The 12,394-nt window shown below is 41.8% G+C and overlaps 1 protein-coding gene across 3 annotated transcripts in view; it reads left to right on the forward strand.

The window, feature by feature from the left end:
- The window catches only part of anapc1 (anaphase promoting complex subunit 1), a 73,927-nt gene that overhangs the window by 23,885 nt on the left and 37,648 nt on the right, over positions 1-12,394 (forward strand). For all 3 annotated transcript variants that reach the window (XM_041947587.1, XM_041947589.1, XM_041947588.1), the window contains exons 17-20: positions 8,785-8,845; positions 10,784-10,839; positions 11,221-11,352; positions 11,452-11,526. In XM_041947587.1, the coding sequence (XP_041803521.1) occupies positions 8,785-8,845; positions 10,784-10,839; positions 11,221-11,352; positions 11,452-11,526 (324 nt within the window). The remainder of the gene's footprint in view (positions 1-8,784; positions 8,846-10,783; positions 10,840-11,220; positions 11,353-11,451; positions 11,527-12,394) is intronic.

A 12,394-nucleotide genomic window follows, 5' to 3' on the forward strand; every position in this document is an offset into this window, starting at 1 on the left:
CCTGCAGATGTGTGTGCGTGGGTTATTGACCGGTGTGTGTGTAAATGACAGTTGCACCTGTTAAACTCTTCCCTTGAAAAGCGGCTTTTTCGCTGTCGGTTTCTTCCGAACAACTTGCGATTGTGTCAAAACCGTAGCTGCTATCAAAAAACCGATTACACTGTGAGATGCGGACAAGTCTGGGCCAGATGTACGTGTGTTTTATGTCCAGATATTCTTTAGAAAAATGACAAAATGGTCGACTTAAAAAGACTCTGCCACTCAGAGAACAGGAGTTTGTATTGTATGCAGTGAGATTTGGGTTCGGCGAACCTCCTGAACTAAATCCTCTGGTGAGAGAACCGTACCTCGTATCAGAGTGTACTATAGATCATCGGACTCCCGAGAACTTCCTGAGTCCGACCATCATCTCGTTTTATTCCTGACACAACAACTTTTCGTTTTATGGCGATCTAAAGACAGGAGGCATTTCTGCTTTGCTCACAAAACAGCTCTGAATTTTAACATGGGACTTAATGGGAGAACAGGAGGGCGCTGGCTGCACAAAACGTCTCACTATTTAAATTCAGTAAGTCTCTCGGCTTTTTCGAGGACATCACACGAAAGAGGACAAGTTTGTCTACAAACTGATCCCAAAATTATGCGTGTAGAGTGTAATTTGTGGCCGTAGCGACGAGAAAAAGAGAAGATTTTCAGATCGTTTTTAGACTCTGTGCCACTCTAGCACGCACTCTAGCACGAACATTCCGCGCAATACACACCCATTATAATCTCAAAATTTCCCGCCAAACGATCACTGTCATTGAACAGTGACTGATCAAAAACTATAGGACCAATCAAAATGTGGATGAACACACCAATAGACCAGACTTGGGTCTACATTTTAAAGTTGAAATGAAGTCTCTCGGTGAATGTATGCCTGAGCTACAGATGTTTGAAAAACTCCAATTTCAATCTTGTTTTTTTCGCCCGTCCCATTCATTTCTTATGGAAAATTTATCGCAGTTTTTCGCGTCTTACGACGCGAAAAACTGCGATAAATTTGAGAAAAGTAATAGCACACCGATCCCGAACAATACGCACGTTTTGATATATAATTTGCGAGGGTTTTCTCAAAGCTGCGGGGCGAGTTTGAGGACGAAAACTTGGAGGAAGATGAAAAATAATAATAACTAGAAAATTCCCTCTGGGAAATTTTGAAAGGGACACGGGGTGTGTTCGAGCCGACAAAATTATCTACGTTTTAAAGTTTGAATGAAGTCTCTAGGACAAAGTATGGCCGAGCAGCGGACAATTGAAAAAGGCTGAAATTTGAGGAAATTTCCCCATTCATTTCTTATGGGAAATTTATCGCAGTTGTTTGCGTCTTACGTCGGCCTTCGATGGTCATAGCTCGAAAACCGTAAGAGATATCAAAATGTGCCGAGGGTCATTTTGAGCCGACAAAATTATCTACGTTTTAAAGTTTGAATGAAGTCTCTAGGAGAAACTATGGCGAAGCAGCGGACAATTGAAAAAGGCTGCAAATTGAGAAAACGGCAGATATCAGAGGTAGTCAGTCCCTGATTAATGAATTGCTCTCAGCTGTGTTTCTGTGGCTTTCTCCTTGTCTGTCTCTGTTGATCACCTCAGCTGTCTGTGTCTGCTTCTCTCCTCTGCTTCATGTCTCTGTTAACATGAATTAATGAACTGAATCAATAAACATGAATGGAGCTAATGCTAACGGAGCTAACAGAGCTAACACTAATGGAGTGAACAGCTAACAGTGCGAATAGAGCTATCGGCGCTAACGCAACCAGAGCTAACTGTGCTAACAGAGCTAACAGAGCTAACGGCGTTAACAAGGGGGCGGGGGGATGGGGTTTTCATTATGCATTTGTCTGTGTGTGTGTGTTTATGTATCTGTCGTTGTGTGTGACTGCGTATGTGTGTGTCTTCGTCTGTTTCTGTGGCTTTCTCCTTGTCTGTCTCTGTTGATCACCTCAGCTGTCTGTGTCTGCTTCTGTCCTCTGCTTCATGTCTCTGTTAACATGAATTAATGAACTGAATCAATAAGCATGAATGGAGTTAATGCTAACAGAGCTAACAGAGCTAACACTAACGGAGCTAACACTAACGGAGCTAACACTAACGGAGCTAACAGCTAACGGCGCGAATAGAGCTAACGGCGCTAACGCTAACAGAGCTAACTGTGCTAACAGAGCTAACAGAGCTAACGGCGTTAACAAGGGGCGGGGGGATGGGGTTTTCATTATGCATTTGTCTGTGTGTGTGTGTTTATGTATCTGTCGTTGTGTGTGACTGCGTATGTGTGTGTCTTCGTCTGTTTGTGTGTGTGTGTCTGCTTGAACTACACAAGCAGCCAAACCAGCTCCAACATGGAGATGTGTATAGTATATATGTGTCTGAATGTGTGTGTGTGTGTGTGTGTGTGTGTGTGTGCCTGTGTAACTTCTGCATTTGTGTGACTACTGTCTCAACCTCTTTGGCAAAGAGCTTTGTGAAGCTGAGTTTAACTGCTTGTTGGACAGAGATTATTTTCAAACAATGCCCTTGTTTTGACTGAGCTCGTTAAGATAATCACTCTCAGGCTTGTTGTCCTGCAGATGTGTGTGCGTGGGTTCTTGACCGGTGTGTGTGTAAATGACAGTTGCAACTGTTAAACTCTTCCCTTGAAAAGCGTCTTTTTCGCTGTCGGTTTCTTCCGAACAACTTGCGATTGTGTCAAAACCGTAGCTGCTATCAAAAAACCGATTACATTGTGAGATGCGGACAAGTCTGGGCCAGATGTACGTGTGTTTTATGTCCAGATATTCTTTAGAAAAATGACAAAATGGTCGACTTAAAAAGACTCTGCGACTCAGAGAACAGGAGTTTGTATTGTATGCAGTGAGATTTGGGTTCGGCGAACCTCCTGAACTAAATCCTCTGGTGAGAGAACCGTACCTCGTATCAGAGTGTACTATAGATCATCGGACTCCCGAGAACTTCCTGAGTCCGGCCATCTCCTCGTTTTATTCCTGACACAACAACTTTTCGTTTTATGGCGATCTAAAGACAGGAGGCATTTCTGCTTTGCTCACAAAACAGCTCTGAATTTTAACATGGGACTTAATGGGAGAACAGGAGGGCGCTGGCTGCACAAAACGTCTCACTATTTAAATTCAGTAAGTCTCTCGGCTTTTTCGAGGACATCACACGAAAGAGGACAAGTTTGTCTACAAAATGAGCCCAAAATTATGCGTGTAGAGTGTAATTTGTGGCCGTAGCGACGAGAAAAAGAGAAGATTTTCAGATCGTTTTTAGACTCTGTGCCACTCTAGCACGCACTCTAGCACGAACATTCCGCGCAATACACACCCATTATAATCTCAAAATTTCCCGCCAAACGATCACTGTCATTGAACAGTGACTGATCAAAAACTATAGGACCAATCAAAATGTGGATGAACACACCAATAGACCAGACTTGGGTCTACATTTTAAAGTTGAAATGAAGTCTCTCGGTGAATGTATGCCTGAGCTACAGATGTTTGAAAAACTCCAATTTCAATCTTGTTTTTTTCACCGGTCCCATTCATTTCTTATGGGAAATTTATCGCAGTTTTTCGCGTCTTACGACGCGAAAAACTGCGATAAATTTGAGAAAAGTAATAGCACACCGATCCCGAACAATACGCACGTTTTGATATATAATTTGCGAGGGTTTTCTCAAAGCTGCGGGGCGAGTTTGAGGACGAAAACTTGGAGGAAGATGAAAAATAATAATAATAAGAAGAAGAAGAAACGCGCGGGATAGTAATAAGTGACTCGGGGCTACGCCCCGAGTCACTGGCTCCTGCAGCTATGAAATAGCTGTAGGAGCCAGTGACTCGGGACGTTGCCCCGTGTCCCTAATAAGAAGAAGAAGAAACGCGCGGGATAGTAATAAGTGACTCGGGGCTACGCCCCGAGTCACTGGCTCCTGCAGCTATGAAATAGCTGTAGGAGCCAGTGACTCGGGACGTTGCCCCGTGTCCCTAACTAGAAAATTCCCTCTGGGAAATTTTGAAAGGGACACGGGGTGTGTTCGAGCCGACAAAATTATCTACGTTTTAAAGTTTGAATGAAGTCTCTAGGACAAAGTATGGCCGAGCAGCGGACAATTGAAAAAGGCTGAAATTTGAGGAAATTTCCCCATTCATTTCTTATGGGAAATTTATCGCAGTTGTTTGCGTCTTACGTCGGCCTTCGATGGTCATAGCTCGAAAACCGTAAGAGATATCAAAATGTGCCGAGGGTCATTTTGAGCCGACAAAATTATCTACGTTTTAAAGTTTGAATGAAGTCTCTAGGAGAAACTATGGCGAAGCAGCGGACAATTGAAAAAGGCTGCAAATTGAGAAAACGGCAGATATCAGAGGTAGTCAGTCCCTGATTAATGAATTGCTCTCAGCTGTGTTTCTGTGGCTTTCTCCTTGTCTGTCTCTGTTGATCACCTCAGCTGTCTGTGTCTGCTTCTCTCCTCTGCTTCATGTCTCTGTTAACATGAATTAATGAACTGAATCAATAAACATGAATGGAGCTAATGCTAACGGAGCTAACACTAACTGAGCTAACAGCTAAAGGTGCGAATATAGCTAACGGCGCTAGCGCTAACAGAGCTAACTGTGCTAACAGAGCTAACAGAGCTAACGGCGTTAACAAGGGGGCGGGGGGATGGGGTTTTCATTATGCATTTGTCTGTGTGTGTGTGTTTATGTATCTGTCGTTGTGTGTGACTGCGTATGTGTGTGTCTTCGTCTGTTTGTGTGTGTGTGTCTGCTTGAACTACACAAGCAGCCCAACCTGCTCCTACATGGAGATGTGTCTGGTATATGTGTGTCTGAATGTGTGTGTGTGTGTGTGTTTGTTTGTGTGCGTGTGTAACTTCTGCCCCACCTGCTGATAATTACCTCTCTACCTCTCCCACTGTTTACCTGTTCCTGTTCAGTTTTGACGTGCTGTTTTTAATCACTTTTTAGCTGTTGGTTAGCCCTTTTTGTGTGTGTGTTTGTGTGACTACTGTCTCAACCTTTTTGCGAAACTGCTTTCTGAAGCTGAGTTTAACTGTTTGTTGGACGGAGATTGTTTTCAAACAATGCCCTTGTTTTGACTGAGCTCGTTAAGATAATCACTCTCAGGCTGGTTGTCCTGCAGATGTGTGTGCGTGGGTTATTGACCGGTGTGTGTGTAAATGACAGTTGCACCTGTTAAACTCTTCCCTTGAAAAGCGGCTTTTTCGCTGTCGGTTTCTTCCGAACAACTTGCGATTGTGTCAAAACCGTAGCTGCTATCAAAAAACCGATTACACTGTGAGATGCGGACAAGTCTGGGCCAGATGTACGTGTGTTTTATGTCCAGATATTCTTTAGAAAAATGACAAAATGGTCGACTTAAAAAGACTCTGCGACTCAGAGAACAGGAGTTTGTATTGTATGCAGTGAGATTTGGGTTCGGCGAACCTCCCGAACTAAATCCTCTGGTGAGAGAACCGTACCTCGTATCAGAGTGTACTATAGATCATCGGACTCCCGAGAACTTCCTGAGTCCGGCCATCTCCTCGTTTTATTCCTGACACAACAACTTTTCGTTTTATGGCGATCTAAAGACAGGAGGCATTTCTGCTTTGCTCACAAAACAGCTCTGAATTTTAACATGGGACTTAATGGGAGAACAGGAGGGCGCTGGCTGCACAAAACGTCTCACTATTTAAATTCAGTAAGTCTCTCGGCTTTTTCGAGGACATCACACGAAAGAGGACAAGTTTGTCTACAAAATGAGCCCAAAATTATGCGTGTAGAGTGTAATTTGTGGCCGTAGCGACGAGAAAAAGAGAAGATTTTCAGATCGTTTTTAGACTCTGTGCCACTCTAGCACGCACTCTAGCACGAACATTCCGCGCAATACACACCCATTATAATCTCAAAATTTCCCGCCAAACGATCACTGTCATTGAACAGTGACTGATCAAAAACTATAGGACCAATCAAAATGTGGATGAACACACCAATAGACCAGACTTGGGTCTACATTTTAAAGTTGAAATGAAGTCTCTCGGTGAATGTATGCCTGAGCTACAGATGTTTGAAAAACTCCAATTTCAATCTTGTTTTTTTCGCCGGTCCCATTCATTTCTTATGGGAAATTTATCGCAGTTTTTCGCGTCTTACGACGCGAAAAACTGCGATAAATTTGAGAAAAGTAATAGCACACCGATCCCGAACAATACGCACGTTTTGATATATAATTTGCGAGGGTTTTCTCAAAGCTGCGGGGCGAGTTTAGGGACGAAAATTTGGAGGATGATGAAAAATAATAATAAGAAGAAACGCGCGGGATAGTAATAAGTGACTCGGGGCTACGCCCCGAGTCACTGGCTCCTGCAGCAGAGCTGCAGGAGCCAGTGCCTCGGAGCGTGCCCCGTGTCCCTAATAAGAAGAAGAAGAAGAAGAAACGCGCGGGATAGTAATAAGTGACTCGGGACGTTGCCCCGTGTCCCTAATAAGAAGAAACACGCGGGATAGTAATAAGTGACTCGGGGCTATGCCCCGAGTCACTGGCTCCTGCAGCAGAGCTGCAGGAGCCAGTGCCTCGGAGCGTGCCCCGTGTCCCTAATAATAAGAAGAAACACGCGGGATAGTAATAAGTGACTCGGGGCTACGCCCCGTGTCCCTAATAAGAAGAAGAAGAAACGCGCGGGATAGTAATAAGTGACTCGGGGCTACGCCCCGAGTCACTGGCTCCTGCAGCTATTTCATAGCTGTAGGAGCCAGTGACTCGGGACGTTGCCCCGTGTCCCTAATAAGAAGAAACGCGCGGCTACGCCCCGAGTCACTGGCTCCTGCAGCTATTTCATAGCTGTAGGAGCCAGTGACTCGGGACGTTGCCCCGTGTCCCTAATAAATCACATTGGTGGTTAATGAGATTGAATGGTAACATCATAAAAAGAGATGCTTGTCTGCTATCTATGCACTTCAGGGTAGAAGTGCATTAACTGGAACTTCAGACTGACTGCAGCTGCTGTTATGATCATTCATAGAATACAGCTCTGAGAGTGTCTCCCTCAAGGGATTGTTTCTAGTCAGTGATGTTAATATTTGTGACCGGAAGCCACAAAGTACTGAGCGTTTGTGTGTGTGTGTTTCTGCCTCCTGGGTCAGTTCTGTCAGACTTGGGAGAGACTGTCTCTTCAGTCTTGGGACTCTACAGAATACACACATTGAGAGAATGTCTCTTGTTGCTTTCTCCCACACACACATCAACAGAAACCACCCTGTCTAAAAGTGCAAAACAGTGTCTGCAGGCTGCTGCTTTTTTTGACACATTGCCTCTGTTCATTGATTTTCCCACTGACCCCTTGATGTGTCACACTGAAGACTAATTGTTTGCTAATGCAGCTCGCTGAGGTTTTCAAAGCACCAGCTGCTCTCCGTATTTTGTCAGGTCAATGGTTTACTCTCTTATCAGGGCTTTCCTATGATCAGTTCAGCAGTGCTCTGAAATGAGGAAATGTATTCAATCATAATCCTTCAATAAAACGTTAGTTGTAGATCACCCATTATTTAAGTTTTTTTCACACAATGTTGACATGTTACAAAAATGAAAAGAATATTCTGCAAAAGTATTCTGCCAGTGGGTTGTTAATTGGGAAATTCTGGGAAAATCTTTGTCCCGTTGTGTAAAACCCTGTTTTATCTAAAATTCATCATAAGTATTCCAGCTGACTATCTTCTAATATGCTTCTTATTTAGTTTTAAAAAATGATTACATTTCTAGTTGCCATAGTGCCTTAACTTTATTCTTAGAAACAAATGCTTGAAATATCTTGAGTTTTGAGGGAAAGGACACTAAGTACCAAAAAAAATCACGAAAACCTTTCGAGTAGGCTGCAAAAATGAATACATACAGGAAAACACAACTTACAAAACAAGTGGTTATAAGTCATTTTACATGCAGTCACCATAGACCAGACTGTTTGTACATGGGCTGAAACTCAAGCCCAAGCTTTGGACTTTTGGCGAGACACCAGTCGGTAAACCTGCTGTGACACCACTGATTAAGGCGATTGAAAGTTTAATCTGATATGCAGAGTGTCAGCAGTAGTTTGTGTGATTCAGAGCCAGCGATGGTGTCTGGTTTTCTTGGAGACAATCAATTATTGCACACACCAATTTATTTTTCTATTAAACAGGAGTTTTGCTTCTCTGTCTGTATTTAATTGCCGTGTGGTAGACAACAGGCCTTTTTTCACAGCAGACATTTCGACATGTCAGTATAGGAGAAGCAGGCACAAAAATACGATTCTTTATGGCTGAATTTCATTTAGCTGCTTCACTTTCAGGGTCTTAGCACTTGTGCAGGCTGTGTCTCACTGTCAGGGCTTACTGAGACACTTTTATAGATTCATCATTATTGTTTTTTTATGAGTTTCACAGCCACCGTGGGTTCTCCTACAGACTTTGGAAAGGAAGGGATGAGACAAGGAGTCTTCAACTGGTTGCAGTCTGCAACCTCCCTACTAGATGCCACTAAATCCTACACACTGGTCCTTAAATGCAGTAACAGTAATAATAACAATGATGATAATAACAGTGTGGGATTTACTGTAGAGTAAATATATATTTTTAATCAGAAATATTAATATATTAGTTTGTCATATCACTCAGCTCTGCTTGTTGTAACAAAGAGCTGATCCAGTTGTATAATTGCACTGAAATACAACTGAAATTGTTTAAATTGAATTTGTGTACAATCTCTCTCCAGGAACTGAGCAGTGGCACGATGCTGAGGATTTCTGTCCCAGAGATTGCTACCTCAGAGCTTGGTGAGACACACACACACACACACACACGGCTGAGTCAGAGCATTTAGGTCCTGGAAATTAGGTTTGAGAGCTGCCCTACGTTGTTACACAGTGACGTATAATCTTGATGTATTGAGGATGCCATTGCAAGACGCACGCACGCACGCACGCACGCACGCACACACAACACACACACACACACACACACACACACACACACACACACGTGGCATCCCGCTGATAATGGTGAAGCCACTACATCAGTGAAGTTCCATGTCTAGCTCTGAGAGAAAAATCTGATGCACAGGAAAAAAATATTTTCTTGTTTCCATGCCATTTTTTCTCCACAATCTTTTAATCTATTTCTCCTCTCAATTATCTGCCTCAAACATGCAAGTTAAATTTGGACTCTAAATAAACATGACTTAACTCAGATCTTTATCATCTCCCTTTGGAAATTTGTTGTACATATAGACAATTAAAATGAACCTTTCAGCACATGTAAAGACTTAGCTACTAATAATTACTGCAGGGCTTATGTGTGTGGATGAATTGAATGATGCATTCTGTTGGGAAATGTATGTGTGGGAACCAGAACCTGCTCGTTCCTCTGGTCAATAAAACTCGAACCTGTTCTTTAAACACTGGTAAGGTAAGGTTTGTGTTTTATGTAGAGTACAAAGAGTCAGTCCCCATAAAACAAAATCTAAATATCTCTTCACTAGTCTTTCCTGGTGGATGATTTATGATTATTTAATTGATTCACATGTTGTTACATGTCAAACCGTTTTGACTGTAGCTCTGTAAAATTTTGTATTTCCGTATTTCCATTCTTGCAACAGATGATTGTTTGTGCAGTTTTCTGTGGTAGAAAAGTCTCTTCAGTTGGTAAAATGTGCAGCTTGAAATTCTTGTAAATGACTTGATGCTGGCCAAAAAAGCTTTATTTTCAATCTTTCTTAACTAGCTGATGACCAAGTAGAAATAATTGATGTGCATTACACTGACAATTTATTTCATTTTCAAGCCAATTAAAGCAGAGGTCCACCATTGGATCTATTTTTTATTTTTTTTTTTAAACAACAAATGGGTCCTTGGGTCAGAGTAGTCTGCTTTGACCATGAACTTGCAGATTTCTTAATCTCCTCTTGCTTTTGTTAAAGCTTGTATTTTTTGTCCCGATAGCCTTCAGCATCACCAGGGTGTGTGTATGAGTCTGTCTGCCTTGTGTGTCTCTACCTTTATATCTCTGCCATGCGTTGCTCCCCATTATTTAGTAATCGATCCTACAGACGAGGCTTTCTCCCTCTAATGAAATGGCATTTATCCACCTCTTCCCTGACCTTTCCCACCCTGGATGTCCAATTAAGATGGCATGGTGATGTTGATTAGGAATCTGATTGGTCAGAGTTGTTAGGAGACACAGTAACACTAATTACTGTTGTAATGGTGGTTCGTTTTTCATTTCCTTTTTTTGTTTTCTGACGTTAAGGAGAGGAGCCCAGAAATTATCATAACAGGATGAGCATCATCAAAAAACCAACCAACCCAGTAGTTCATTTATTTGTATAAAATTACTTACATTATGAAATAAACATAATGAGAAATCAGCTGTTAGATGACTATAAGCACAATATTTGACTGACTATTTTTTTTATTAGAACGTCAGGAGTAAAGAAGCAACAGGAAATGAAGGTCCCTAGCAGGGCTGAATCCAGAGGTGTTACTGCATCTGAAAGCATGTTTCTACCACCAGGGCGCTGCATTCTAGTCCTTTTTAGAATTAATAAGTAATTTTGGACTTTGTTTAACAAAATGCTCCAAGCAAAATTAACCTCTTAACTATTAAAAGAAATCGATTTCAGCAGGTAACTCATTTATAGTGAAGAAAAGAGAAAAACCTCTTTGTGAAATGTCTGTTTCCTTCCCTTTTTCCTTTTCTCCTCTGATTTCTTTCAGTGAGGAAATGCCTTCAGGCCATTCGTTTCATCCTGCCCAAAGAAGCTGCCATGAAGGTTTGTTGAACTGATGTTTAATTCTGGAAAAAATACTTCACATCAGGCTCCATCTGATGTGAATTTAGACATCTGCAGACAAACCTACAGTATGTTAGCATGGTGTTATTTATTGGTCTGTAATGACATATTTTCTAGGTAACCTGTACATAAGGAATATATAACTGTGTGCAGCGCACCAGTGTTACAATATAACCAGATGTTCTGTCTTCCATCATATTTAGCCATCATATTAAGCCTGCATCACTACTTTGGTTGATTGTCCTTGTTTTATTTGTATTATGTATGTATGTAATAGTTTTGTGATAACGTAGAAACAATGCATTTCATTTCAAGTTGGCTAATTTAAGAAATTCTGTAAAATCGCGTGTTCTCATGCAGGTATTGGTGAAGTGGTATAACATCTACAACGCCCCCGGTGGTCCCAGTGCTCATGCAGAGTGGAACCTGTTTGTCACCTGTTTTATGACACTGATGGGCTATAACACTGAGCGCCTCACCTGGACCCGAAACGTGAGTCACTTGTGTGTTTTCTATTCTATTCTTACAAAACCTTATTTAACTTTGATGACTAGTTTTCCTGTCTTGACCTTGCCCTCTCCCTGTCTCCAGCTGCATTTTGAAGTGCCTCTCTCTCCAGTGATTGCAGCCAAGAAGGCTCGTCCCTCTGATGGAGGCTCTGATGAGGTGTGTGGCAAATGTCTGATCTGTTGTGATGTTGCACCTTCGATGTCTAGTTTAAGATAACTGTCCAAGTAGAAGCTTTTAGAAAAGCAATTTGATTTGAATACTGATTTGTACGCCAGAAAAAACAGACCACAAAATATCCCTGATTCCTTTATTTTTCATTATCTCAACAACTATATTCAGATGCTTTTAATAGATGCAAAATAATAGAAATGTTATTTTTATTATTGCAGCAAGGTAAAGTTTTCCAGACCTTTAATATTGATAAAAAATGCACATTATCTCGGAAAGTTTTTAAAGAAATATTCATGCCAGCAACACGGTGTGTGGTTGTTGGGGTTCCCTAAGGTAGGAAGGGAATCTGACAGCCAGTCAGAAAAGTCGTTCATCTTTTTTGATTTCCTGTGAGTCAAACGAAAATTTCACTCTAACAGCTTTGGACACAGGGAAAGCCCAGCCTGTTAACCCAGGGGACAGTTTGAATGTGTGTCTGAAATAAATGTGTGACATAATGGAGAAAAGACATTTAGTCTGACCTAGAGTCCTACACACACACACACACACACACACACACACACACACACAAGCACACACAGCATAAGCCTCAAGCTGATTGACATTTGACAGTCATGTTTTGCTCTGATGAGAACACACAAGCACAGATTACTGAAGTATTTTTAAAAAAGTGTGTGTGTGTGTGCATGTGTGTGTGTCCTGAGGAACTGCATGAGCCACATTAAACAGAAGCATGAGTTGATCCTTTCAGCCTGCGACCTCTTAGCTTTGTGTCACGTGGTTCATAGTTCAGTCTTAATCTGCAGATTCTGTGATGATTTTACAACCACAATTAATACACTAACTAGACATA

Source organism: Chelmon rostratus, chromosome 11, assembly GCF_017976325.1.
Source record: "Chelmon rostratus isolate fCheRos1 chromosome 11, fCheRos1.pri, whole genome shotgun sequence".
In the NCBI taxonomy this organism is placed as follows: domain Eukaryota; kingdom Metazoa; phylum Chordata; class Actinopteri; order Chaetodontiformes; family Chaetodontidae; genus Chelmon; species Chelmon rostratus.